At 37.5% G+C, this 26,194-nt stretch overlaps 1 protein-coding gene across 5 annotated transcripts; it reads left to right on the top strand.

Annotated features, from left to right (window-relative positions):
* Window positions 1-98: 98 nt before the first annotated feature.
* Window positions 99-25,406, top strand: NUP35 (nucleoporin 35). 5 transcript variants are annotated; one of them, XM_036320143.1, is made up of 9 exons: window positions 99-207; window positions 3,641-3,811; window positions 6,747-6,874; window positions 10,404-10,464; window positions 16,694-16,835; window positions 21,727-21,796; window positions 22,764-22,892; window positions 24,146-24,310; window positions 25,275-25,406. In XM_036320143.1, the coding sequence occupies exons 1-9, from the start codon at window positions 168-170 to the stop codon at window positions 25,350-25,352; spliced, it is 984 nt and encodes a 327-aa protein (XP_036176036.1). In that variant the 5' UTR covers window positions 99-167; the 3' UTR covers window positions 25,353-25,406. The 5 variants fall into 5 exon arrangements, with proteins under 5 accessions (XP_036176036.1, XP_036176037.1, XP_036176039.1 ...); XM_036320144.1 differs by lacking the exon at window positions 99-207 and adding an exon at window positions 2,175-2,197; XM_036320146.1 differs by lacking the exons at window positions 99-207; window positions 3,641-3,811 and adding exons at window positions 8,903-8,962; window positions 10,055-10,084 and having other exon boundaries at window positions 6,745-6,874.
* The last annotated feature ends 788 nt before the right edge of the window (window positions 25,407-26,194 follow it).

The following is a 26,194-nucleotide window of genomic DNA, read 5'->3' as shown; positions in this document are numbered from 1 at the left end:
CTTTGCCCCATTCCAAAAGGACGGCTCTGGCGCCCGGAGCGTCTGAGCGGCGCACATCCGGAAGTGACGTCACTCCGTCAGGCAGCGCGCCCCTACCCGCGGGAGACTTTCCGCCATTTTTTGAAAACCGGGAGGGTCCGGAGCGAAGTGTAGCCGCCGCCGCCGCGATGGCAGCCTTTGCCGTGGAACCCCAGGCAACCACGTTGGGTAAGTGAAAAGCTGCCCTTCCTCGCTGGCACTGCGATCCCCGCCGCAGGCCTGGAAGCGGGCAGAACTGAAAGGCCGGAGCCGTCAGGCTCTCGCCTGCTAGTTTCCGTCTCGAAGGGGGAGCCCTCGGGCCGCCCGTTTTGTGCCCTCTTCACGGCAGCCCGCCGGACGTGCAGGTACCTGAGACACCCACCCCCCGCGTCCTAGACAGGATCCGGGCATTGTCTGTAGGAAGGGACCTACCCGCCTACACGTGGGTGGGGGTGGGCGGTGCCCCGCGGTGTGGTTGCCTAGCACCGCTCCTGGGTCGCCTGCGCTTGTTGTTCCTGCTGGATTTCACCCCTCTCCTGGCCTTTGCCGGGGACTCTGTTTGATGAAAGGAGCTTGAGTCGTGCGACGGTAATAAACCAGACGATGGCACCCATCGAGATGTGGCCTTAACAAAGGAAGCCCGGAGTTCGCACCTTATTCCCGGCCTTCGTCTTGGGAAAGGGGCCCAGTGTTGTAGGTCTTTTCCTCAGGTCAATCAAGTAATGAATTTTTAAAAGTTTATTCCCATTGCGGAAATATGTCGTTTAAAAAAATCTAAACTCCCACAGGATGTCGATTTCCTTTTTGTCTGCTGAGTTTGGGGACTTGTGAGATCTGTGGAAATTTTTTAAACCGTTTACTATAGAGACATTCGAAAATTAGGTTACAAACTTTCTGAGTTTGGAAAGAGAGTAAGCGTGTTATGCTTCTGCAGAATGAGTTTTTGTGGGGGTGTTTTGTTGTTTTAGATTGGAATGGTATATAATGCTTTGCATGTTATTGCAAAATAAGTTTCTTTTTAGAATAGAGTAACGTGAACTGTTTTAGTATTAGTCATAAAAAACTAAGTGTATAATAGTGCAAATACGTACTCTGCTACATTTAGATTTATGTACAGGTGTTGGCCTCCGTATTTGTGTTTTGCATTATGTTAGAGGTCAGAAAACTGTTCTAGTTCTACAGTTTTCTACTCAAAAAAATTTTCGGAGTGCAAATTTCTTGGGGTTACAAATGTGAATAAACCAAACCCTTCCCTGTTTATTGTCTAATCAGAGATCTGACATTAGCTGATATTACATGTTCAAGTCCTCATATTGCAGATATTCTAGGTGAGGAATAAACATTTTCCCAAAACCTAATGGTATATTAAAAGTAAGCGTTATGCCCTGGCTGGTTTACCTCCGTGGATAGAGGGTTGGCCTGCGGACTGAAGGGTCCCGGGTTCGATTTCCGTCAAGGGCACATGCCCGGTTGTGGGCTCCATCCCCAGTGTGGGGCGTGCAGGAGGCAGCCGATCAGTGATTCTCTCTCATCACTGATGTTTCTATCTCTCTCTTCCTCTCTGAAATTAATAACAATGTTTTTAAAAAAATAAGTGTTACTTCAACCAACAGTGCTACTGAATAAGACGACAGTACTTATTTTAGCAGCAATACAGACTGTGAAATGGAAGCTAGCTCTCTCATTAAGTGAAATTTAGCCTGAAGGGTGGTTAGTGACAGTCTGATGGAGTTCTTTTTGCCCTTACTCTAGTGCTTTCTACTGTATCACCATATATATCCACATAATATCAGAACTTTTTTTGACTTGTTACACTTGCTATATATTTTTTTCTGTTGTTAAATGGGAGATTGAAGGTAGATGGTGCTACCTAAAACTTTTATTACTGAATATCTGTTCAGAAAATGCTTTTGGTTTGACTTTAGTGTTTGTTCTTTGGAAATATGTAATAGTATCATAGTAATATAGTAACTAGCATTTGAAAATAATTACAATGTAATTATAGTTCTTTCTGCCTTATTTCAGTATTTGCTTTATCTTTTTCCTAAATTACTTTGCCTTTTTCCTCTTTTATGCACTTGCATTGCTAATATCTAGGTCTGTTATAACAAGATATGAGGAAGCATAAACGTGACAGCATTTGGATAGCAAGAAACACATTTTTGAGGCTGTTTAGAAGTTAAGTAATAGTTCATAAAGATCATATAAATAACATACAAAACGTTTGCTATTTCTAAGTGCCATGAATCACATTTAGCTTGTCACATAGTCGAAAATTAAATTTTCATAAGTAGAAATTGCATATCCTACATTTATACATTTATCACTCAGTTTTGGCTATTATAAACTACTGTTATAATAATAACGAATATTTGCTGAACATTTGCTATATATTCAGTACTGGGTCAAGTGCTTCACTTGCTATAATTCTAATCAAAACTCTGTGAGTGGGTGATACGATTATGCCCATTTTGCTGAGACACTTGAATGCAGATCTCTGACTCCAGAGCCCATGTTTTTCTTATTATGCTATTCTGCTTTGAAATTAGAGTAAGTTATAGCTTCCTTATCTCCATAATGGGAATAATAATACCTACCCTGTAAATTGTGAAAACTAATGTTGAAATGATGATTGTTAAGTATCTGTTCTCTTTTTAATTGAATTTATATCAGGGATACTTATTGATTATTCATAATTTTAAAATAAATCATTTTTAAAAATACCTTTCCAAATATCTTAAATATGTTTCTTAGTTGGGATGCTAATCATTACTATTATTTCATATGTGCTCTAATGTATACATGATTATACTTTTATTACAAAAAATATTTACAGTTTTTGTGTGTAAGGAAGAAAAAAAATGGGACATATAGTAAGCTAAACATTGTGTTTGATTTGTTTAAGTAACTTGTGTACCTTGTCCTTGTTTTGGTTGTTGCATAGTAGTTGACCCAGAAATGGAAAGTTTTCCTTTATGTATTAGGGATTTTTAAATATATATATTTTAAACTAATTTTTTTTTTTTTTAACCCAGAAGTTTGGGGCCATTCCCTCCCTCTCTCTCTCTGACTAGCCCACTCCGTTTTCTGGAATGTACCTTCAGTAAACATTTTGCTTTAAAAAAATTAAATTATTAAATTCAAAAATAAGTGTTGATTCTTTTTTTTTAAATATATTTTATTGATTTTTTACAGAGAGGAAGGGAGTGGGATAGAGAATTAGAAACATCGATGAGAGAGAATCATCGATCAGCTGCCTCCTGCACACTCCCCACTGGGGATGTGCCCGCAACCAAGCACATGCCCTTGACCGGAATCAAACCCGGGACCCGAGTCCGCAGGCCGACGCTCTATCCACTGAGCCAAACTGGTCAGGGCAAGTGTTGATTCTTAAACCTGTGAAATGTTAATGAAAACAGTTGTCAAAGATTAATAGTGTTAATACAAAATTCTCTTATAGTTTTCTAGAAATAATTTTATTCGTTTTTAAAATAATAAATTCAACTGTGGTTTTATAGTAATTAACAACATTGATTAAATTTTCAAACTTATGCTAGATTCTTGCATTTTTTTGTTAGCTATTATAACATTAAAGTCCTTATTTTATTTCTGATTCATTTAGGATCTGAACCAATGATGCTGGGTTCGCCCACATCTCCAAAACCAGGGGTTAATGCCCAGTTTTTACCTGGATTTTTAATGGGGGATTTACCAGCACCAGTGACTCCACAACCTCGATCAATTAGTGGCCCTTCAGTAGGAGTAATGGAAATGAGATCACCTTTAATTGCAGGTAGGTAAATTGCCTAAAATAATAATGTCAGTATCTGTACTAGAATTTTAAAAAGAGTAATGGTGCAGCATTCACTTTTGTCAACCCATTTATTAATTTAAAGCGTTAAGTAATAGCTCTATTTTTCAATATAGGATTCTAAGAATAGAGGTGTAAGCAGTATAAACTACAGTAGTCCCTATCCTTATCCTCAGGGGTTAAGTTTCAAGACCCCAGTGGATGCCTGAAACCAGAGATAGTATCAAACCCTATATATACTATGTTTTTTTCCTATGCATACATACCTATGATAAAGTTTATAAATTAGGTAAAGTAAGAGATTAACAATAACACAATAAAATAGAACAATTATAATAATACTAGTGGCCTGGTGCATGAAATCTGTGCACACTAAAAGGGAATTAATTAGAGGAAATATTTTGATATTGCTATTTGCCCTTTCTCTATAATAAAAGTGTCAGAGATGAAAGAAAATTAGTAAAATATATATGAAAATCTTCCTTCTGTCAGAGTCTGGGGCATGCTACGGGACCCAGAGTCAAGTCCCTGCCCACCCGCATGCACCTCCAAATCATGTGAGACCCAGACCTGGCTGGCCCCACCCCCGTCAAGCCCCGCTGGGTGGGGGGCACAGCCTCAGGGTCCCCATCAAGCCCTGCTGGGCAAGGGGTGCAGCCTCAGGTCCCCTGGTCCAGCGCCGGGGCGGGGGGAATGGCCTGAGGTCCCCCATCAAGCCCCACTGGGCGGGGGGGGGGGGGGGGTGCAGCCTCAGGTCCCTGCTGATCGCTCGTTATGGGTCGTTAAGGGAACCCTGCCTCTTCTGTGGGTGCAGCCATCTTGTGATGGAGTGGGGGTCAATTTGCATATTACCTCATTATTATATAGGATGCTGCATGTGGTTTTCTCTCTCTCAAAATATCTTATTAACTTCGTACAGCTGGGATACATTGGACAAAGGGATGGTCCACGTTTCAGTCTGGATAATGTGAGATTTTTATCATGTTACTCAGGATGAAATTTAAAACTTACAAATTGCTTATTTTTAGAATTTTCCAATTAATATTTTCAGACTGCAGGTAACTAAAAGTGCAAGTATCAAAATCTCAGTAAGGGGGGGACCACTGTATTACAATTCTAAGAACCACCCATTAAAAAAATATGCATACTACATTTTATCCGATCTAAGATGCCATTGATTATAAAACTCACCATTATTTAAGTACCACTAAGAAAAAAGAACAAATATGATGAAATGCCAAGATCAATTTTTTTATCTATCATCCCTTTTTCAAATATGGTATAGTATGTGTGTGTGGGTAAGATGGGATATGGTCGTTTAACTTCAGCTGAATTCAACTTAATTAATCTTAAATATAATAATAGCAAATATTCAGTAAAAACCAAGTGTAATGTAAAAGTGGATAAATATGAATTCTACTTCTAGTCAGAGTTATTTAAAGTTCTCATTTATAGTATGTTTAGTGAAAGGACTTACTTCGCAAACTGGGGAAGCTTTTTACACAGGCTATGTAAATCGTCAGCGCAAAACGTTATTGCCTCAATACCACGTATATCTTTTACAGGATGCCTTTAACAAAGAAATATTTTAAAAGATAACTGAAGTTTTGACTATGAGTAGTGAGAATTAGCTACAAAAATGATTGAATTCCAAATGTGAGCTAATATTCTTTTGGTAGATGTTTAAAGATAAACTCTTCTTACTTTAATTTTCTTTAAGGTATTATTTTGTTTAAAGTGGTTATATTATTTATATATATGTAAAAGATCAGAGGGAATTATAAATTATATTTGAAGTAACTAACTTAAAAACATTCTGGACAGATTTTGGGGGGTTTTTTTGGTATATATTTTTCAAATGTGTTAATATTATAGCTACCATATATTGGCGATACTTAAGAGCTAGGAAGTATGCTAAGTATTTTGTTATTTTATTTTATTTTTTATCAATCTTGAGGGGTAGGTAGTATCTTAATTTTTCAAGAGGAAACTGAGGCTAAATGCAATAAAGAAATTGCTGAAACTCACATGTTACTAAGTGACAGAGCAGGAGGGTAAAGCCCAGGTCAGTCCTGTTCTGTAGTCTGTCCTCTAAATAGCTTATGCTGTACTGTCTAGGCTCCGTCATTAGTCTTACAGAGGACACAGGCTGCTTCACTGCTTGCATGCTGATTCTCTGACTTATAAAGACATCTCTATAAAGACTTACAGAGATTTTTGTCTCTAAAAATTGGTTCTTTTAAAAATATGTTTATTATGTACTTAAATCTCTTTTTACTATGAGAAACATCAATGGGATCTGTTTAATTTTGACAAATGCCACATTATGGGATAATATTTAATCAAGTCTATACAGACTGGAGTTGTTTAATACCTACTTTCAAGTGAAAAAATAGGATCAAGTTTTGTGTTGAAATGCTAAATAAGCATTTTCTAGAGAAGGCAAAAGTTACATGTATTTACTAAAAACTAAAATTTCTATTTACTTATTCTGGAACCTTTATTCAAAGTGCAGTCTGTGGATCACCAGCATTGGCATCAGTAGGAGCTTATTAGACATTTGTAATCCCAGGCTCCACCTCACAAGTTCTGAGTCAGAATCTGAATTTTAACAAGGTCTCCCGGTGACTTTCATGTATATTAAAGTTTGAGAAAAACTAGGAGACAAGAGTTTAAGTCAGCATTTTAAAAACGTTTTTTAAAAATCTTATTTCCTAGCAAAGTGCTCCTGAGCAGTTTCTGCAAAGCAACTCCCTGTCTCTCAGTTTCCTCAGTTATTAAATAGCAATCATTACTAAGTCACAGGATTGTGGTCAGGAGAATTAAATAGTAATGGCAATATGATTATTTTAAAAAATCGTATCAGAAAGATAGAAGGCTTCTTTGTTTTCTCACCTATTTTTTTTGTACATTGTAGGGGGGTCACCACCACAACCAGTTGTACCAGCTCATAAAGATAAAAGTGGAGCTCCACCAGTTAGAAGTATATATGACGACATTTCTAGCCCAGGACTTGGATCAACACCTTTAACCTCAAGAAGACAGGTAATACACATACCCTCACTCATATCCACAATTGATAATTTCATGTTTTTAGTTGGCTATAATAGTGAGGGTCAGTAATTTGAAATTTTCTCTGAGTCTGTTGTAATGTAATTTTGTTGCACAGAATAAGCATTAAGGACATTTATCATAGAATCTACTTAAATAGTGTTTATCATGAAATGCACTTAAAAATGTAATAGAACTCCAGATTATTTTTTCATGTAGGTAATTCTCTGGTTTTTATAGGTATGCCTTTATTCACCTGTTCATGCCCCAGCGTACTTAATATACATGTAGAAATGTTTATGGTTTAAGTCACGCCAATTCTTTTAAAAGTTTAATATTTATACATGATTCTGTGAAAGAACAAATGAAGATTCAGGGTTTTATCCAGATGTAGGGTACTTCATAATGATTTGAGATCTTTGTTTTAGGAATTATTTTATTAATGTAAGACCACTATCCTTTTAGAGCTATGTTCACTAAGTATTTTACTAAAAACACTGCCTTCTGCATATTTATGAGCTGATAGTATAGTACAGTGATTTTCAATCAGTGTGCTGCCGAATTTTTAAAACATGCAATACCTGACTATTTAGTCAGGGTCACTGACCTCTTTTCCCTTAGATTGTCAGAAAGAGAAAAAAAAAAAAATGACAACAGCCAACACAACAGTAGCCATCTAGTGTGAATGCCCTGTTTTGAACCATAAATACATAGGTCATATAATAGAGTTTCATCTTATTGGTCATGTCTCATAATAAGGTTACATCTGATTGGTTAATTCTTGGTACCAAATATCCTTATATACAAGTATAGGCATCTGATTTTTTAAAAAGTCACTTTGAAGCAAAAAGGGTAGCTAATTACTATTATTATTACCTTTACAAATTAAACCTATTTTTTTGTCAGATTGGCAAAAATATATTTTTTGGTGTGCCACAGAATTTGAGTAATTCATTTATGTGTGCCATATGATGAAAAAGGTTGAAATTGCTCTCTCTGGACAGTGTGGCTCAGTTGGTTGAATGTCATCCCACGCACCTAGAGGTCGCTGGTTTGGGGTCCATCTCCAGTGGGGAGTGTGCAGGAGATAGCTCATCAATGTTTCTCTCCCCTCTCCCCACTCCTTCTTCCTTCTCCTCTCTCCCCTCTCCCTCTCCCTTTCCAAAATCAATGAAAACATTTTTTGAAAAAGAGAAAAGAAAATTGCTGGTTTAGTATATTCCTGGTGTAGGTGTTCTGATGGTGATGTATGTTAAGCTCTGTTTGGTGTAGGTATAAGTGTTCTGTGGTGGTGTATTCGGTCAAGAGATTTTGCAAGGTAGAGGCCTCTGGTTTGATGGGACTGATTACTCCAAGAAAGTGTCTAATACTAATGAAGTACCTATGGTACACAGGCTCTGATCTTACAGCTTAAGTGATTTGTCAAGTGTAAGGCAGCTAGTTAGTCTAGCAGAGCCAGGCTTTCAACCTAGGCAGTCTTAAATCTAGAGCCAGTGTTTGTAATTCTACCATGATAATTCTTGACTGTCACTGGAAAGGTAGTATAGATTTTTCTTTTAAGTAGGAAGTTTAGTAGCTTTTACAGTTATGTGTTCTCTCCTTTCACATTATTGTGCTTAATAGGACATGCAAACAAAGTAAAGTGTGTCAATAAAAATGACACATTCTTTGTATAAAGACATTTCTGCTGTTTCCTTTGGAGAAATGTTTTATGCCTTTCCCTACATAAAATATAGCATAGTTGTTGGAAAGTTTATTACAAAGCATCTTTCAGTAAATTTTGACTATAGGCTTGATCCCTGGCATATTAGGGCTACTTGTCAAGCAAAGCAAAGATAATGCATTATGTTTAGACAATTACATTTTCTACCCAACACTCCTAGATCTGCCCAACTTTCCAGTACAGTAACCACCAGCCAAGTGTGGCTCTTGACACTTGAAATGTGACTATATTTAATTGAGATATACTTGTCTACTATAAAATTTAAAATTGCTTATATGACTTATGTTATATTTGGACAGTAGTGTTCCAGACTTAACAAATCCGGAATATTCTGTTTTGGGATATTTTTCTAAAGTTTGGTAAGTAAATATGATGTTCAGTTTGGTGTGAGAACCCCTGGCTTGAAGTTTATGTTTTCATTGCTCCTCTGACAATGCATGAAAAGAAAGGTAATTTATAGTAATTGCTATGTTCAAAATGTTTAAAAGGCTGGGGATCATAATTTGTAGAGAATGTTTTTGACTTGAAAGTTGGTTAGAATATTATAATTAGGTTAAAACCCAAATTAGATTTGCCTCCTGAGACTTTGCTCAACCTCTCTCTAATTATAAAAGATGTTGTTATTATGAATTGAACAGTACATTTTGTATCTCTCCTAACATTCTTTCAGCATTTGGTTCTCAGTGCTAGATGATAAAATCTGGTTGCTAGATTTTAGATTTCCTTAATTCAATCAGAATCTGTTTTTTTAAAAATCTATATAGCACCAGTTTGTCTCAGTGATAGAGCGCTGGCCCACAGACTGAAGGGTCAAGGGCACATACCTCGGTTGCAGGCTTGATCCCCAGCCCTGGTTGGGGTGTGTATAGAAGGCAACCAATTGATGTGTCTCTCACATCGATGTTTCTCTGTCTCTCCCCCACCTTTCCACTCTCTCTAAAAACCAATGGAAAAATAACACCAGGTGAAGATTAAAAAAAAAAATCTGTATATATTTACTTCTAGAGAGCCTTGTCAGTCTTTTTTTTTTAAATATATTTTATTGATTTTTTACAGAGAGGAAGAGAGAGAGATAGAGAGTTAGAAACATCGATCAGCTGCCTCCTGCACATCCCCCACTGGGGAAGTGCCCACAACCCAGGTACATGCCCTTGACCGGAATCGAACCTGGGACCTTTCAGTCCGCAGGCTGACGCTCTATCCACTGAGCCAAACCAGTTTCGGCAGTCATTCTTGATTTGGTATTGTTGTCTTTGTTTATAGAAGGACTTTTAGCTACTTTAATTTTCTCACATTTAAAAGAACTACTATTGATCATTTTGTAACTGTCTACCAGTAGCAGTGGAGGTATACTGTCTTTTATTGTGTGGACTGATTTGAATCTATAATACTTCATGGTTTGTGTTTGTTTAAAAATAAAATTTTGCCATCTTTCTGTTTTTCTATGTGAGCTCGGTGATTGAAGAATCAACATTACCTGGGTTAGTTCAAATATTGTACCTTAGGAACTAAAACCAAATAGCAGTGTTACTTCCTACTAAAAATAGTATCTTTTTACCACATGTGACTTTACTTAATTTAAACAAATGGTATGATAATGGTCTAGCATATTTTCGATTAATACTGCTCAACTAAAAAAAAAAAAAGGGAGTACTGTTTGATTGTGAGCTAGTTATAGGCATCTCCAGTAAGGTAGATATTCAGTGGTCTATTGAATGAAGCCCTTTAGCACTTATTGTGTATATGTTATGGTTAGAACTTTGCATTTTGACCATACACTTTTCTTCTCTTTTTATGTAGCCAAACATATCAGTAATGCAGAGTCCTCTTGTTGGAGTTATGACAGCTACTCCTGGAACAGGTAAGAGTGCCTTTTAACACCAAAGACCGTTCTCTACTTTTTTGAATGAAGATAATATAAGACCTTTATTGATAATTGCCAGCTTTATTTCTTTTATATTTCAAACTTGGAGACTTTTCCAAATGTAAGTAATTTCTTTCAGAAAGAAAATACTTTGTATATTGATTCTTCTCTGAATTTAAAGGTAAAATGTGAACTATATTCAAAATATTAATAATTTAAAAATATACCGTTTTGGCTCAGTGGATAGAGCGTCGGCCTGCGGACTGAATGGTCCCAGGTTCGATTCCTGTCAAGGGCATGTACCTTGGTTGCGGGCACATCCCCAATGGGGGGCGTGCAGGAGGCGGCTGATTGATCTCTCTCATCGATGTTTCTAACTCTTTATCCCTCTCCCTTCTTCTCCGTAAAAAATCAATAAAATATATTTAAAAAAATATACTTGATAGTGTCTGCTAAGTAAACAAAAACTGTAATTAAAAAAAGGCCATTGGAATTCGGAAGAAGAAGAATACATAAAGGAGTGAATAATAAAAGGTGTTTTGAGAGATATTAATGCATATTTATAAATCTGTCATTAACTACTAACAGCCACGGGTTATACCTAGTTTTTTGTTTAAGATTAATGGTATTTTTTTATCACATCAACATCATCATTAGCACAACTCTTCTTACATATTTATAGTCTATCTCATGTTCATTCAGCAAATAATTGAACACATGATCATGTACCAGGTCCTGAGAAACTGAACAAAATAGATAACCCTTGCCTTTATAGAGCTTACATTTATTTACAGAATTTACATTTATAAATAAAGTAAGTAAATTATACAATTTGCTAGAAGCTAATACATTTTATGGAGGACAGTCAGTAAAGGGGAGTAGGGAGTGAGGGCTTACAGTTTTTAATAGGGTGGTGTATTAATTTTCTTATTGTTGCCATAAAAACTTATCACAAACTTAAAGGTGGCTTAAATAATACAGATTAATTATTTTACAGTTCTGGAGGTGAGAAGTCTGAAATGGGTCTCAATGGGCTGAAGTTAAGGCAATCATAGTGTTAATTTATGGAGGCTCTAGGGGAGAATCTGTTTTCTTGACTTTTCCATCTTCTAGAGGCTGCCCACATTTCTTTGCTTATAGTCCCCTGCCTCCATTTCAAAATCAACAACTTTGCATCTCTCTGATCATTCCTCTTAGTCATGTCTCCCTCTCGCTTTTAAGGACGCTTGTGAATACTTAGGGCCATTCTGGATAATCCAGGGTAATCTCCCTATTTTAAGGACACCGATTAGCAGCCTAATTCCATCTGCAACCTCATTCTCCTTTGCATATAATGGAATGTATTCCCAGATTCCAGGGATAAGGACAGGGACACTGGGGTGTAGGACATTATTCTGCTTTCTATAGGTAGGGTAAAGAAACATTTGGCCAAAACCCTGAACTTAAGTAAGGGAGGTAGGGGAAAGTGTTATAGACAGGAAATAACAAGCACAAAGGCCCTGAAGTGGGAGTGTGCCTAGGGTGTTAAAAAAAGAGTAAGGAGGCCAGTGTGAAATGAACTGAGTGGGGGAGAGAATAGTAGGCAATGAGGTTAAAGAGGTAGTGGGGGCTAATGTTACAGGGCCTTGAAGGTCATTGTAATAACTGGTTTTTCCTCAGAAAAGGTAGAAAACAGATAGAATGAGCCTGCTGCTGTGGTGAGAATAGACTTTGGGGTAAGGGTAAGGTTGGAAGCAAGGAAACCAGATAGAAGGCTACTGCATTAATTCAGGTGAGGGATGGTGGTGGCTTAGATATAAAGGAGGCGGGCCCTGGCCAATGTGGCTCAGTTGGTTGGAGGGTTGCCCCATGCACATTCCAACCAACAGGTTGAGAGGTTGTGGTTTGATTCCTGGTCTGGGCACATGCCTAGGTTGTGGGCTTGATCCCCAAGAGGGGATGTGCAGGTGGCAGCTCTCCCTATCTCTCTAAAAGCAATAAGAACACCTTTTAAAAAAAGAAACAATAGCAAAATTTAAAATGGACCAAATCAACAATTATATAACACAAATTGTAATAAACACCCAGGTAAAACATTGTGTCAGAATGCATAACAAAAGCAGTATCCAAATCCAGATTTCAGTTAACCAGTCTGTGAATCCTCACTGGCAGTGCCCTTAAAGTCCAGATTTCTACTTGCAGTTTGTTCAAAGCTATTTAGGCTTTTTCTATTATGCTCCTCTAATTTCTTGCAATCTCTACTCACCGCCCGATTCCAAAGCCACTTCCACATTTTTAGTTGTTACAGCAGTACCCCACTTGTACCAATATATGTATTACTTTTAAATTGCTGCCATGACAAATTACCAGAAGCCTTATTGACTTAAAACAATACACATTTATTATTGTGTTTCTATAGGCCAGATGTCTGGACACAGGTTGGTTCTTTCTTTAGAGCTCAGGTGCCAATAGGGATATGTTCCTTTCTGGAAGCCCTGGGGATGAGCTGCATCCAGACTCATTCAGGGTATTGGCTGAATTCAGTTTCATGTGGTTAGGACTGAGGTCCCTGGTGTTTCGCTGGCTGTCACCTGGAGGTTGTGCTCAGCTTCTAGGGGCTGCGCTCATTCCTTGGCTCGTGGCTCTCCTTCCATCTTTAAATATAGCGAGTGGTAGCTAAATCTTTTGTGTGCTTGGAATCTCTCTGACCTTTCTTGGTGGATCTTTGACTTGACTTTTCTGCCAGCTGCTGCTAATTCTTGCTTTTATGTTTTCAATATTGCTACATTTAAGGTGATTGGAGATGTTACATCTTATCTCTCACACATTATCTCAATATAATTATATCAAACTTTATTCCTTTGTTATTTTTATATTATTATGACTATCTAAAGCATTGTCAGTGCTGATTCAAGTATTATAATTTATCCTTTCTGTACAATTTTTTCTTTAGTTAATAATTGTCTTTTTCCCCATTTGTCTAATTTTCTATGTGCCATTTGCTCCCGTTTTTGAAGCAAATGTTCTTTTGCTGTTATACATCTGTCTTTTTTTAAAATGTTCATATTGTCAAGCACATTTTTAAATTTGTTTTCAACTAAGACCATCTCTCTCGTAGCCTCTCTTGGCTGTTTTCTGTTTCAGCATGGTGTACAGCTATCATCCTAGGACTTGCTTTAGCAAGTTTCTAGAGTTTAGCTTTTCCCTAGATGACATGCATTCTTAGTTTATTTCTAAAAATAATATGTTTTGGTGAAGAACATATTTGAGTAGCTTTCTAGGAAAGCTTGCATGGGAAGTGAAATTTAAGACCTCTTCTGAAATCCTTTTTTTCTGTCTTTACACTGAATTGCTAACTTGGCTAAGTATTGTATTTTACATCAGAATTTTGGAGGCATCATTCCATTGTCTTCTAGCTTCTAATGTTCTATAGAACTTATTTACAGTGTAGATTCATGAGCCTTTGTATGTGGCCTGGTTTTGAAAAATTTAAGATCTCTCTGTGGTTTGTGTTCCCAATTTCACAAATGTGCCTTGGTTTAGGACTTTTCCGTTTGTTTCGCTAGGGAATTAATTGACGGATCCTTTAATGACACCCATAGTTCTGGGAAACTTCCTTGTACAGTATTTGATAATTGTCCTCCCTCTGTTTTCTCTGTTCTTTCTTCTTGGAGTTCCTGCTAATTATGAGCACTAGATTTTTCTAATTTTCTACTTTTTCTCCCTTACATTGTCTTTTTACGTATATTCTACTTTCTGAGAGCTGTCTTCAATCTCAGTTTCCAACTCTTATTTTTTTGTTATTTTAATTCCCACAAACCTTTTCTGTTGTTGACTTTTTTAATGTACTTAAAAATGTAGCTTCCTATTCTTGTTTCATAGATGTAGTAATAACTTACCAGTGAGATTAATGTTGGTCTTTTTTATTCCTGCTCATATTGTCTATTTTCTTCTGGTTCTTTTTCCCACCTCCTATCTTTCTTGGTGAAGGCATATTTATTGAATGAGTCACTAAAAAGCTACTTGGAATTAGTATATTTCTGTGATTAACATCAGCAGGAGGGGCTGAGAGGCTCTTTATCTCTATTGGGCTTCATTGTAAGGGGATTAGATTAGACAATTAATTAGATTTTGGTTGGGAGATTATTATTTTATTCTAGAGCCTCTTGTTCCAACTGCTACTGCATTACAAAAAAAATAATGAAACTTAGTTTTGAGGAAAAGGAATCTACCATTCATCATCACTTCAAAATTTTAGTCCTATTATGTCATCCTTTCTCACAGTTTGCCAGTGGCATCCCAACTCATCTCAGGTAAAAGCCTAAGTCTTTACAGGGGCTTACAAAGTTTTTTTTTGTGACCTGGTATCTTGTTATCTCTCTGTGCTCATATAGTTGTTCTGACTTCATTGTGTAATCTCCCTCATTACTGTGCAAAGACTGGCTTTTTTTTTTTTTTATTCTTTTCTTTTTTAAATATATTTTTATTGATTTCAGAGAGGAAGGGAAAAGGAGTGAGAGATAGAAACATCAGTGATGAGAATCATTGATCTGCTGTTTCCTGCATACTCTCTACTGGGGATTGAGCCTGCAACTCAGGCATGAGCCCTTGGCCAGAATCGAACCTGGGACCCTTCAGTCCACAGGCGGACATTCTACCCACTGAGCCAAACCAGCCAGGGCAAGACTGGCCTCCTTGCTCTTTATCAAACACCAGTCCATGTCCTTTATCAGGGCCTGTGTGCTCACTTTTTTCCCCAACTAATATTCACATCTTCACAAATTGGCATGTTCTGCATCCCATCTCCTTCAGGTTTTGTTTTAATGGCATTTTAGTGAAAATTTTTTTCATTAAACCTTTTCACAGATGTACCTACATATACTCCTCTCCCTTTTCTGCTTTTTCTTTTTCTGTAGGATTTTCTGTTTTCTGGCATATTAGGTATTTACTTATTTGCCTCTTTCACTAGCATATAAGCCCCATTAGGAATAGGGTTTTTTGTTGTTGTTTGGTCCTCATCCATTTATACCTTTTTTATTTATTTTAGAGAGAGAGACACAGAAAGAGAAAGGTCAATTGGTTGCCTCCCATATGGGGATCAACCAGCAACCTAGGTATGTGCCCTGATTGGGAATCTAACCCACATCCTTTTTGGTGCCTGGGATGATGTTCCAACCAACTGAGCCACCCAGCCAGGGCTGTTGTTTTTTTGTTTTGTTTTGATTTTTAATTTATTTATTTACTTCTTCCTTTTTAAAAAAAAATTTTTTTTATTGATTTCAGAGAGGGCAAGAGAGATAGAAACATCAGTGATGAGAGGGAATCATTGATTGGCTGCCTCCTGCACACCCCACACTGGAGATTGAGCCTGCAACCTGGGCATGTGCCCTGACTGGGAATCGAACCGTGACCCCCTGGTTCATAGGTCGACACTCAGTCACTGAGCCACGCCGACTGGGCTGTTGTTTTTAAGCCTAACTGTTTACTACTGTATCATAGATACCTGGAATTATGCTTGGTCCATATTTAATACTGAAAAAATATTTTTTCTTTTCTGAAAAAATATTTCTTTATGAGTGAATCATTATTACTACTCCAGAGACTAAAGGCAAATGGTCTCTCTCTACTGCTCAGAAACATGTGGTCTCAATAAGACACCTCTGAGATAAAATGAACATGGACAGCATTTAGCTTGGCATGTTGGACATGTAGACATACTCATTAATTGGTATCTGTCATTGAAGGATAAGAAAAGAATCAGACATTTCAGATGGAAATGACCTGAACAAAAGAAAACTGCATTCACATCTTAGGAGTTACGGTAGGGACCATTTAGTAGTATATTGGAGAAATAAGGGTAGAAATTAGAGTGGAGGCCTGGGCATTTGGATTTTGTTCTGTGGGTAATGAGTTGTTACTGAATATTCTTAAGGCAGAGGAGCCATGAGAAAAGGTTTGGAAGATGAACCCAACAGAAGTCTTTGAGGTTGCCTAAAGATCCTTCTGGTGTAGGCTTAACCGAAGATTAATAAAACATTTGCAAAATCTTAAGTTATTCTCACTTATTAATGACTTCTCAAATTGTATGGTGGTATAAAATTATCATTTCAGAACAGTTGTGTATTTTAAATTATTTATGCAATTGCCAATTTTTAATATATTTTTTCCTTTAAAACTAAAAGCTTTGATTTAAAAAATAACCAAAATGTTTATATTGGTAACTAACTTACTAAATATACTAATATAGGGCAAAGCATGTTTAGTCCAGCAAACATTGGTCAGCCACGAAAGACAACGTTATCTCCTGCGCAGCTGGATCCTTTTTATACTCAAGGAGACTCTCTGACGTCTGAAGATCACCTCGACGACACATGGGTAACTGTGTTCGGGTAAGGTTTCTGGATCATTTACCATTAAAAAAAAATACCCCCTCGTCAACATTTTATAATGATTTTTCTCCAATATACAAAAAAATTAAAAGAATTGCACAGCAGACACCCAGATACCTACCACCTAGATTCTGCACTTAACACTTTGCTAAATTTATTTTTGTTGGTGCATTTCAGAGTAAGGTGCAGACATCAGTACAGATCACCCTGACACTTCATCGTGCACATTGTTATCTAGAGTTTAGATTATTTTCTCTTCTGTGTATTTGCTGGACATTGGAACAGGGTTGCCCCATTAGACTTAGGAAGCTCCTTTCTGTCTTTCTGGTTAGTGACTGTTTCTCTGCTTAATAGTGGACTTTATCAGTTTGGAACTGACAAATTGAATTTCATATAAATGCTATGTCACAAGTATACATATACTTTCTAGTCACGGAATATTGAATATTAATAGAAATTGTGCCTGACACATCTAGATGCATTTTGAATAGATTTTTAAAAATTTATCTTTATTGTTGAAAGTATTACAGATATCCTGTTTTTTCCCATTGACCCCTCCTCACCTGCATCCTCCCCGCCCCAGGCCTTCACCACACATTATATCTGTGGGTTATGCATATCTATATATATAAAAGCCTAAGCAACCATTAACAACAGAACAGCCAGTTGCTGTGATGCACACTGACCACCGGGAAGCAGATGCTCTATGCAGGAGCCTGCCAGCCAACCTCCAGGTCCCTTCCCCCGGCTAGCAGGCCCCAGGGCTGAGCCGGGGAACCGGGGGTGGGTGGCAGCGGATGTGGCCCCTTTCCCAGGGGGGATGAAGGTCCCTCCCCTCAGCCAGCAGGCCCCTATCGGCCCGCTGCCAGCCTGCTTCGGTGGCGGTTGGCCCCTCCCCCCAGCCAGCTGGTCCTGATCTCCCGATCGGGTCTGGCCCCGGGCTGGGATGGGGAACCAGGGGTCGGTGGCAGCAGACATGGGCGGTGAGGGAAGGAGGAGTCGGGGAGGCGGGGAACCTGATCCGCCCTGAACGCTGGCTAGGCTTAGGGACCCCACCCATGCATGAATTTCGTGCACCGGGCCTCTACTATGCATATAAGTTCTTTGGTTAAACCTACCTACCTACCCACCCACCTCTGCCTTCACTCTGTGATTTGACAGTCTGGTCCATGCTTCTATGTCTGGATTTGTTTTTTAGATTCCACATATAAATGAGGTCATGTGATACTGGTCTTTCTCCAACTGATTTATTTTGCTTAACATAATATTCTCCAGATTGAATAGATTTGTAGATCAAAAAACTACTTTAAAGCATCTTGAGATATTGCGTCATTTACTGATGAGGAAACTGATATATAAATGGATTGATTTATTCAGAGGTTTATATCTAGTTATTAGTAAAGCTTCAGCAAAAATCCCAGGTCTTCTGATTTTTAAACTCTTATTGTTTATACTATACTATATAAGATTTGTTTCTGAAAGTGTTATATGTCATACTGATATCAGACCTAATTATATTTCATTTTGGGGGTAAAAAAATATATAAAAGTAACACATGAGCTCCTTGAAAGAAGAACAATGCACAGTAAATGTTAGTGGGCTTTATTCAGTTTATTTAAAATTCAAAAGAATAAGAATATACAGTGAAAAGTTTTCCTTCCTGGTTTGGTCCCAAGCTACAGTTTTTTCCCTTTAAAGCAATAATTGCCACCTATATTTTGTATAATCTTTCAGAGAGATTCTATGTGTTACTGATTCTATGTGTATATAAAGTTAAAAGCAGGACCATTACTTTTTCTTGTTCTGCAGAAAACCTGCACTCAGCTCTTTATTCATAACACTTTGTCTGGCTACTTGATTTTTGTGTGTGTTTGTTTAAATTTTTATGTTCTCTCATGAATTCTGTTTTTTTAATTTGGACGTCCACTCCAAAGTCTGTTTTTTATGCTCAGTAGTAATGGTGTCAGTTATAAGATTCCTCAGTAATTGTGTAAATTACTTTAAGTACTTCTTCTAGTCCTTTTTTTAAAAGACATACACTTTCTCAGCTATTTATTTTCTGTTGGTTTTATTTTTTTAGTAACCCTCTATATGAATTTAGTTGCAGGAATTAAAACATTTCTTCTAACGGATAAAATATTTTGATCATTTATAGAGAAATACATCAGGGTCAGTATGGTATACCATTCGTTGCTTTAGGGTGATTCTTTTATAGGATATTGGAATGTTACTAGTCAAAGTGGTCCTAGACTCTTAGAATTATGTTTTATTTCTGAAGTACCTTCCTCACATGCAACCATTATTTTCCTCCTTCATTTGTTAGGCACCCTGTCTCATTTGTTGTTTTTCTTTAGGGTTAGAAATCATATTCAAGCTTATCTAGTCTAATAAAAGAGAAACATGCAAATTGACCATACCTTCACTATGCCCCAAGCCACGCCCACTGCCAATCAGAGTGACTATATGCAAATTAACCCAACCAAGATGGCGGCCGGCAGCCACAGAGCTGGAGTAAGCAAGAGGCTTGGTTGCCCCGGCGATGGAGGAAGCCAAGCTTCCCGCCTGCCCTGACCGGCTGTGGCCTCTGCTAAAGGCAACAAAGTTTCAATTATAGAAGATAAATAAATCCCAGATACTTGCTTCCAGCCAGCGTCCACTGGGAGCTTGGGTGGCTGGGGGCCATGGCCAGCCTGCAAACAGCCATCAACCCCTCACCCAGGGGACCCCTACTCTGAAGGGGCTGTGGCCAGCCTGCAAGCAGCCCTCAGCCCCTCACCAAGGCTGGCCAGGCACTCCAGCAGGACCGCCCACCCTGAAGGGGGTGTGGCCAACCTGAAAACGGCCCTCAGCGCCTCACCCAGGCTGGCCAGGCACCCCAGCGGGGACCCCTACCCTGAAGGGGCTGTGGCCAGCCTGCAAACAGCCATCAGCCCCTCACCCAGGCTGGCCAGGCACCCCAACAGGACCCCCCACCCTGAAGGTGGTATGGCCAGTCTGAAAACAGCCCTCAACTCCTTACCCAGGCTGGCCAGGCACCCCAGCGGGACCCCCACCCTGATCCAGGACACCCTTCAGGGCAAACCAGCCAGCCCCCACCCATGCACCAGGCATATAATAAAAGGGTAATATGCAAATTGACCCTAACAGCAGAACGACTGGAAATGACTGGTCACTATGACACACACTGACCACCAGGGGGCAGATGCTCAATGCAGGAGCTGCCCCTTAGTGGTCAGTGCGCTCCCACAGGGGGAGCTCTGCTCAGCTACAAGCCAGGCTGATGGCTGCCAGCACAGCAGTGATGGCGGGAGCCTCTCCCATCTCCTCAGCAGCACTAAGGATGTTCAACTGCAGTTTAGGCCTGCTCCCTGCTGGCAAGTGGACATCCCCCAAGGGCTCCTAGGCTGCCAGAGGGATGTCTGATTGCCAGCTTAGGCCTGATCCCCTGGGGAGCAGGCCTAAGCCAGAAGGTGGACATCCTCCTAGGGGTCCCAGACTACGAGAGGCACAGGCCGGGCTGAGGGATCCCCCCGAGTGCACAAATTTTTGTGCACCGGGCCTCTAGTATAACATAAAATTCCAGTCCTGAGTGCAGTGAGTATTTTACTCACATGGATTTTAATGTGTGGTGTTTCTTATTTATTTTAGGGGACTCAGATTTTTTTTATTTTTTCCTAATCCTGGCCCCAGATAACTGAATTCCTGGCTAAGGAAACTCCAGATTTTCAAATTGAAATAGTTTTTTGGACTATATAAGTATTAATGTCTTGTAAAATATTCAAATCATAGAGAACTTGATAAAGAAAGTAAAAGTTACTTAGAATTTTCCCATACAGAGTATATGGCTATTAAAATTTTAGTAACCATCCTTTTAAATGTTTGTATATGGTTGGTACTGGCACTGACTGTTATTTTTGTTTCAGGACTAAATTTATGAATTTTCAGGTGCTCGGTATATAATGATATGACTATATAATTTTAAATTCTTTCTGTTTTAATAACTGTAGTATACCTAGCCATAGCCAGCTTGGCTCAGTGGATAAAGCGTCAGCCTGTGGACTAAAGGGTCCCAGGTTCAATTCCGGCCAAGGGCATGCCTGGGTTGCAGGCTTGATCCCCAGTAGGGGGTGTGCAAGAGGCAGCTGATAAGTGATTCTCATCATTGATGTTTTATCTCTTTCTCCTCCCTTTCTCTCTGAAATCAATAAAGAAATATATGTATTTTTTAAAAAATAATAACAACAGTAGTGTACCTAAATATTTCTCTCTCCTCTCTCTTTTTCTCTGACACACACACCACCCTTGTAAAATAAATTATATACAAAACTGCAACTTTATAATTTTATTCTGAGGGCTGTGATAGTGGCATTGAGAGAATTTCAGAGGTTTCAGGGAAGGAATCTGGAGATATAGTAGAATGGCTGAGTCAAAACTAATTTTAACATTTACTTTTGGGCTATGGGCAGTGATAGATTCAGCTGATGGGGGAATGGGATGATCAAGGATTTCCTGTGGTTCTAGACCAGCTATTTTCAGCAGGTGTGCCACAGCACACTAGTGTGCCACAAGAATTGTTAAAGCATGCAATGCCTGACTAGTCAGGGGCACTGACCTCTTTTCCCTTATTTTGTCAAATAAAAAAATGACAACAGCCAGTACAACAATAGCCATCCATTGTGAATCAAATTTATGCCTGTTGGGTTTTTTTTTTTGGTCAGATCAGCAAAAGACATATCTTGGTGTGCCGCAGAATTTTAGTAGTTTATGTGTGCCATGAGGTGAAAAAGGTTGAAAATTGCTGTTCTAGACAGTTGGAAGGAATTTATTTTGAAACACTTGTAAGTGTGGTGATTTCTATTCGTATTTATTGTTGGTCAACTCTCTTTTTCAGGTTTCCTCAGGCATCTGCTTCCTATATATTATTACAATTTGCACAATATGGGAATATCTTAAAACATGTGGTAAGGCTTAATTCTTTTCACTTCAGGATTTAGGCTGAGGACAGATAAGCTATGAATAGAAGGAAACTTTGCTGCTGAATTTTGTCTGCTCCTACTTTTTTTTAAGTTTCATGGACTATTTCTGTTAGAGTCAGGAAGGCTGGAAATTGTATAGTATTTGTCAAAAAGGGACAAAAAGAGAAAATAAGCCAGAGAACTAGAATTTCAGGCTTCTCTCCAACCCTTTTCTTAATTAGTTTACAGTCTTTTAAAAACATAAATTATGCCATATATTATATTACTGTTTTCCAATTTGAGCTTGTTTTATTGGGGATAAAGGAAAAGAGAGGTGTTCCTGACTTAGAGTTCTCAAGGCTTTTTAGCTTATAGAGAGCTTTAAAAAAAAATCCTTATCCAATGATATGTGTGTTTTTTTGATTAATTAAATTTTTTTTAAATAGAGAAAGAGAAGCATCAGTTGGTTGCCTCCGTATGGGTCCTGACCAGGAATGGAACTCAAAACCTTTTGCTCCAGCCACTTGGCCAGGACTTTGTTGTTGTTGTTGTTGCTGTTGCTGCTGCTGCAGTTGTTATTATCTTAGCCTTACACAAGTTATAAATAACAAAGTTTTTTCTATTACTAGAGATTGACTTATTTAACTTCTATACAAAATCAGGTGATGAATACAGTTTTAAAAATTTCATAGCAAGTATTGATAAGAACTTTTTACTAGAAACTTATCTTTTGAGAATTACTTTACTTTCAGATAATCTTTGTCGCATATTCTTTATATTAGAAAATTGAGAGCTAGGTAGAGATTATTGAAATTGTTTAATGGGATTTATGTTGAGTCCAACTATATAGGTTGTTATAGTGCATCAAATGTGGAAGCAGATTTATCTTCGTATGTTTCTAGTTTCTAATGTAATTCATTGAGTTTAGATTTTATATATTCTACATTTTAAGAGACAACTTTATTCTTTGCAGATGTCTAATACTGGAAATTGGATGCATATCCGTTATCAATCTAAACTGCAGGCTCGGAAAGCCTTAAGCAAAGATGGGAAGATTTTTGGCGAGTCCATCATGATTGGTGTAAAACCATGTATAGATAAAGTAAGTTATTGCTGATGTAAGGGAAATGCCTTAATCCAGTGGTTCTCAACATTCCTAATGCCACAACCCTTTAATACAGTTCCTCATGTTGTGGTGACCCCCAATTTCATTGTTACAAATTGAACATAATTAAAGCATAGTGATTAATCACAAAAACAACATGTAATTATCTATGTGTTTTCCGATGGTCTTAGGCGACCCCTGTGAATGGTCGTTCAACCCCAAAGGGGTCGCGAACCACAGGTTGCGAACCGCTGCCTTAATCCATGTGAAGAGCACAAATCTAAATATTGACATGGGTGGTTCTGTCACTTTGCTTCAGTAGGCCTCTTTTTCTTAGTTTGTAAACTGTGACGGTATTATTGTACTCTTTTCTTGGTAAGCCAAATATATTTAGTCACAAGACTTTAAAATTTAGAGGTAATCCATCCCAACTATTTCCTTTTAAAGATAAAGATAAGTTGAAAAGGACTTAAGTAATTTATCCAGAGTTGTTAAAGATGAGGCCTCAATTCTATTCTAGGTCTCTTCTAAACCATTCTCTGTCTTATGCAAAGCAGCTTCGAATTCTTTAATTACTTTAAAGGAATAGTGCTATTTCAGAATTAAATATTTCACATGAGGGTTAACTTAAAGGTGGAAGCTTTTTATTTCTATTTTAAAATATTTAAAATTTATTATATATTTATATACTTATAAAACAATACTGAGCACAACTTAAAGTTTTCTTTGTGACTTAAAGTCATCCTGATCATTCTTTAAATAAATAAATGTGAAATATACTACCTACCAGGGACTGCTTGGAGATTATATACATACTTATGCACAAAGTGGACATGGTTCTTGGTGCTTATAGTCAAGGATCACTGTACCAGATGTTTGCAGAGGCTAGATGAGAATTTGGGGTTACAGGTACTAAATAGCACTGGACTTTAATTTTCCCTCCCCCCAGATTTCCCCAAAGACTTTTTTTTTTTTCTTGCTGATTTTCCATAGTGTTTGTTAGGAGATTCTTACTCTTGTGAGTCTAGTTGTCTTGAGGATATTTGAAGTCATTGAAGTTAAATTTCTGGCTGAACATTAGATCTCAAATGCTAGCCAAGAAGCATACATTGTTTAATCAAGCCCAAAATTATTTAAAATATTACTTAGATCAAATAGAATATATCTTTTAATGAAGTTTTCTTTGTAAGTAGATTGTAATAATGTATTATTTTTATAACCAGAGAAGTTCTTTATCTTTGTTCCTCTAGAGTGTTATGGAAAACAGTGACAGGTATGCTGTATCATCTTCATCTCTAGCCTTTACACCACCAATCAAAACCTTAGGAACACCATCCCAGCCTGGGAGTACTCCTAGGATTTCTACCATGAGACCTCTTGCTACAGCATACAAAGCTTCTACTAGTGACTATCAGGTATTTTAAGGGTTGGATAAAAAGAATGTACTTTAAAGGTTGAAGTGCTTACTTAGAATATTTGACTTTTTCATTGGATTGATTTGTCTGCCATTAAATATTTCCCACTGAAGTGATTGACTTGATGAAACCTATAAACTTTACATTCTTTAATTTCCTGTTTTAAAAATGAGAATTTTGGTCAATTTAGAAACATCTTGAATTTAAAAAAAAATTCTTTGCTATTTTAAAAAACATTTTGATAGTCTATTTTTTTTTCTAAGTTATCTTGGCATATGTAAAAAGTTTTTCTTGTGGCATGAGGGAATATTTAAAAACCTATTAAATTGATAACTAAATCTGATGGTATCACAAATGAAGAGCCTTCAGTTCTGTTGAAATAGCCTTTGGTTATCCAAAGAAAACATTGACCAGCTTCCATTTCAAATTTTCTCATTTCAAAAATGTTTAAAGGACAAATTTATTTATATTCATTAAAGAATGGTAGGAGTATTATGACTCTCACTCAGTATGTTATTATCCCCTAACTAATAAGGCAGGAGTTCTGAACTTGCCTAGCAACAGACCTGGGCTCTAAAAGAGCAAATAAAAAAGTTGTCGATTTAGTCTTTTCACTTCCTCTTGAAATGTGGAGAAAATTCTTGAACTGGTGACATTTTTCCCCTTTAGTTTTTTTTTTTTTTTAAACCAATATTTTAAAGCCCTCATCTCTAGTAACTTTTGTGTTTCTCCAGTTTTCTAATTTAAGGAGTAGATGTAATTTGCTTTGCCAAAGGAATAAGATTTTAACATTCTTAAAAACATACAGACGTTTTAACCAAAGCCATGTTTTAACCTTTAAATATACAGTTAATTTCTACAAATGCATTTTAATGTTTGGCTCTATTAAATTAGCCATTAACTCTAGAATTAACTATGATACTGAAGAAAACATAACCTTAACAATTGTGTTTTTTCAAAATAGGTCATTTCTGACAGACAGACGCCAAAAAAAGATGAAAGTCTTGTATCCAAAGCAATGGAGTACATGTTTGGCTGGTAGTATAGTGAGAGCTAAGAACTCAACCAACTACAAAGGAAGAGGCTGCTACACTAAGACAGCAGGGCACTGCCGGTTTTTCTTCGGTTAGTTATATAACCACTCTTGGCAGTATTGGACAGCTATCTCATACTTCTTTTAGAAGCCTTTTTCTTCAAGGATACACCATATTTGTATCTCGCACTTTAAAAGATGCTTGAGACCTGTTTTAAAGAAACAAAAAAACTCTGTAAATAGAATTTTGTGTTTTCTGTGATAATGCATGTGTAAACACAAAACATTCAGCATTGGTAACTAAATTATGTAATTGAGTGCATTGAGGCTTTGTAGTCATGAGTTGGTGGGTGAATTTCTTGAAGGGGAACTATACAGCTGCTTCTAACAAGACACAGAGATTGTTAACAATTTGAATTATGGCCTTTTAATTTAGATAGTATTTAATATTTTAATTATCCTTGTTTGTATATGTCTTATCGTGGATTGTCATCTTTCAGTATTCTTAAACCAAAACAGTCTTTTAAAAGACCTAATGTTCTTGATAATAAACTTTGCCAATTATATGTATTGAATGTTTTTGAAAGAATGATTTATTTTATTATTACAAAAAGTTCTAAGTGCCTGCTGAAATAGAGCAAATCTGTCATAAACCTCCATATACCCGTAATCCAGCTTTAGTAACCATCAGTATGTTGTCATACTTTTTTTTCTCTCCCTCTTTTATTTTGTTGAAAGCATATCTCAAATGTGATGTCAGTTAATCTAGAGACTTGAGGCTATATCAAAAAAGAACATTTCCATATGTGATTACAATGTCAGTATTATACCTACAGAATTAATAATGATTT

The sequence above is a fragment of the Myotis myotis genome, unplaced genomic scaffold, assembly GCF_014108235.1.
Source record: "Myotis myotis isolate mMyoMyo1 unplaced genomic scaffold, mMyoMyo1.p scaffold_m19_p_8, whole genome shotgun sequence".
In the NCBI taxonomy this organism is placed as follows: Eukaryota; Metazoa; Chordata; class Mammalia; order Chiroptera; family Vespertilionidae; genus Myotis; species Myotis myotis.
Note: the sequence above shows the minus strand (reverse complement) of the source record. Positions and strands in the feature narration are given on the sequence as shown.

Bases quoted from the DNA above. Each gene is read 5' to 3' on its own strand.
- NUP35 (XM_036320143.1), top strand. From the start codon at position 168: ATGGCAGCCTTTGCCGTGGAACCCCAGGCAACCACGTTGG. The intron at 208-3,640 runs GTAAGTGAAAAG...TGATTCATTTAG, and splicing joins ACCCCAGGCAACCACGTTGG to GATCTGAACCAATGATGCTG. The intron at 3,812-6,746 runs GTAGGTAAATTG...TGTACATTGTAG, and splicing joins GAGATCACCTTTAATTGCAG to GGGGGTCACCACCACAACCA.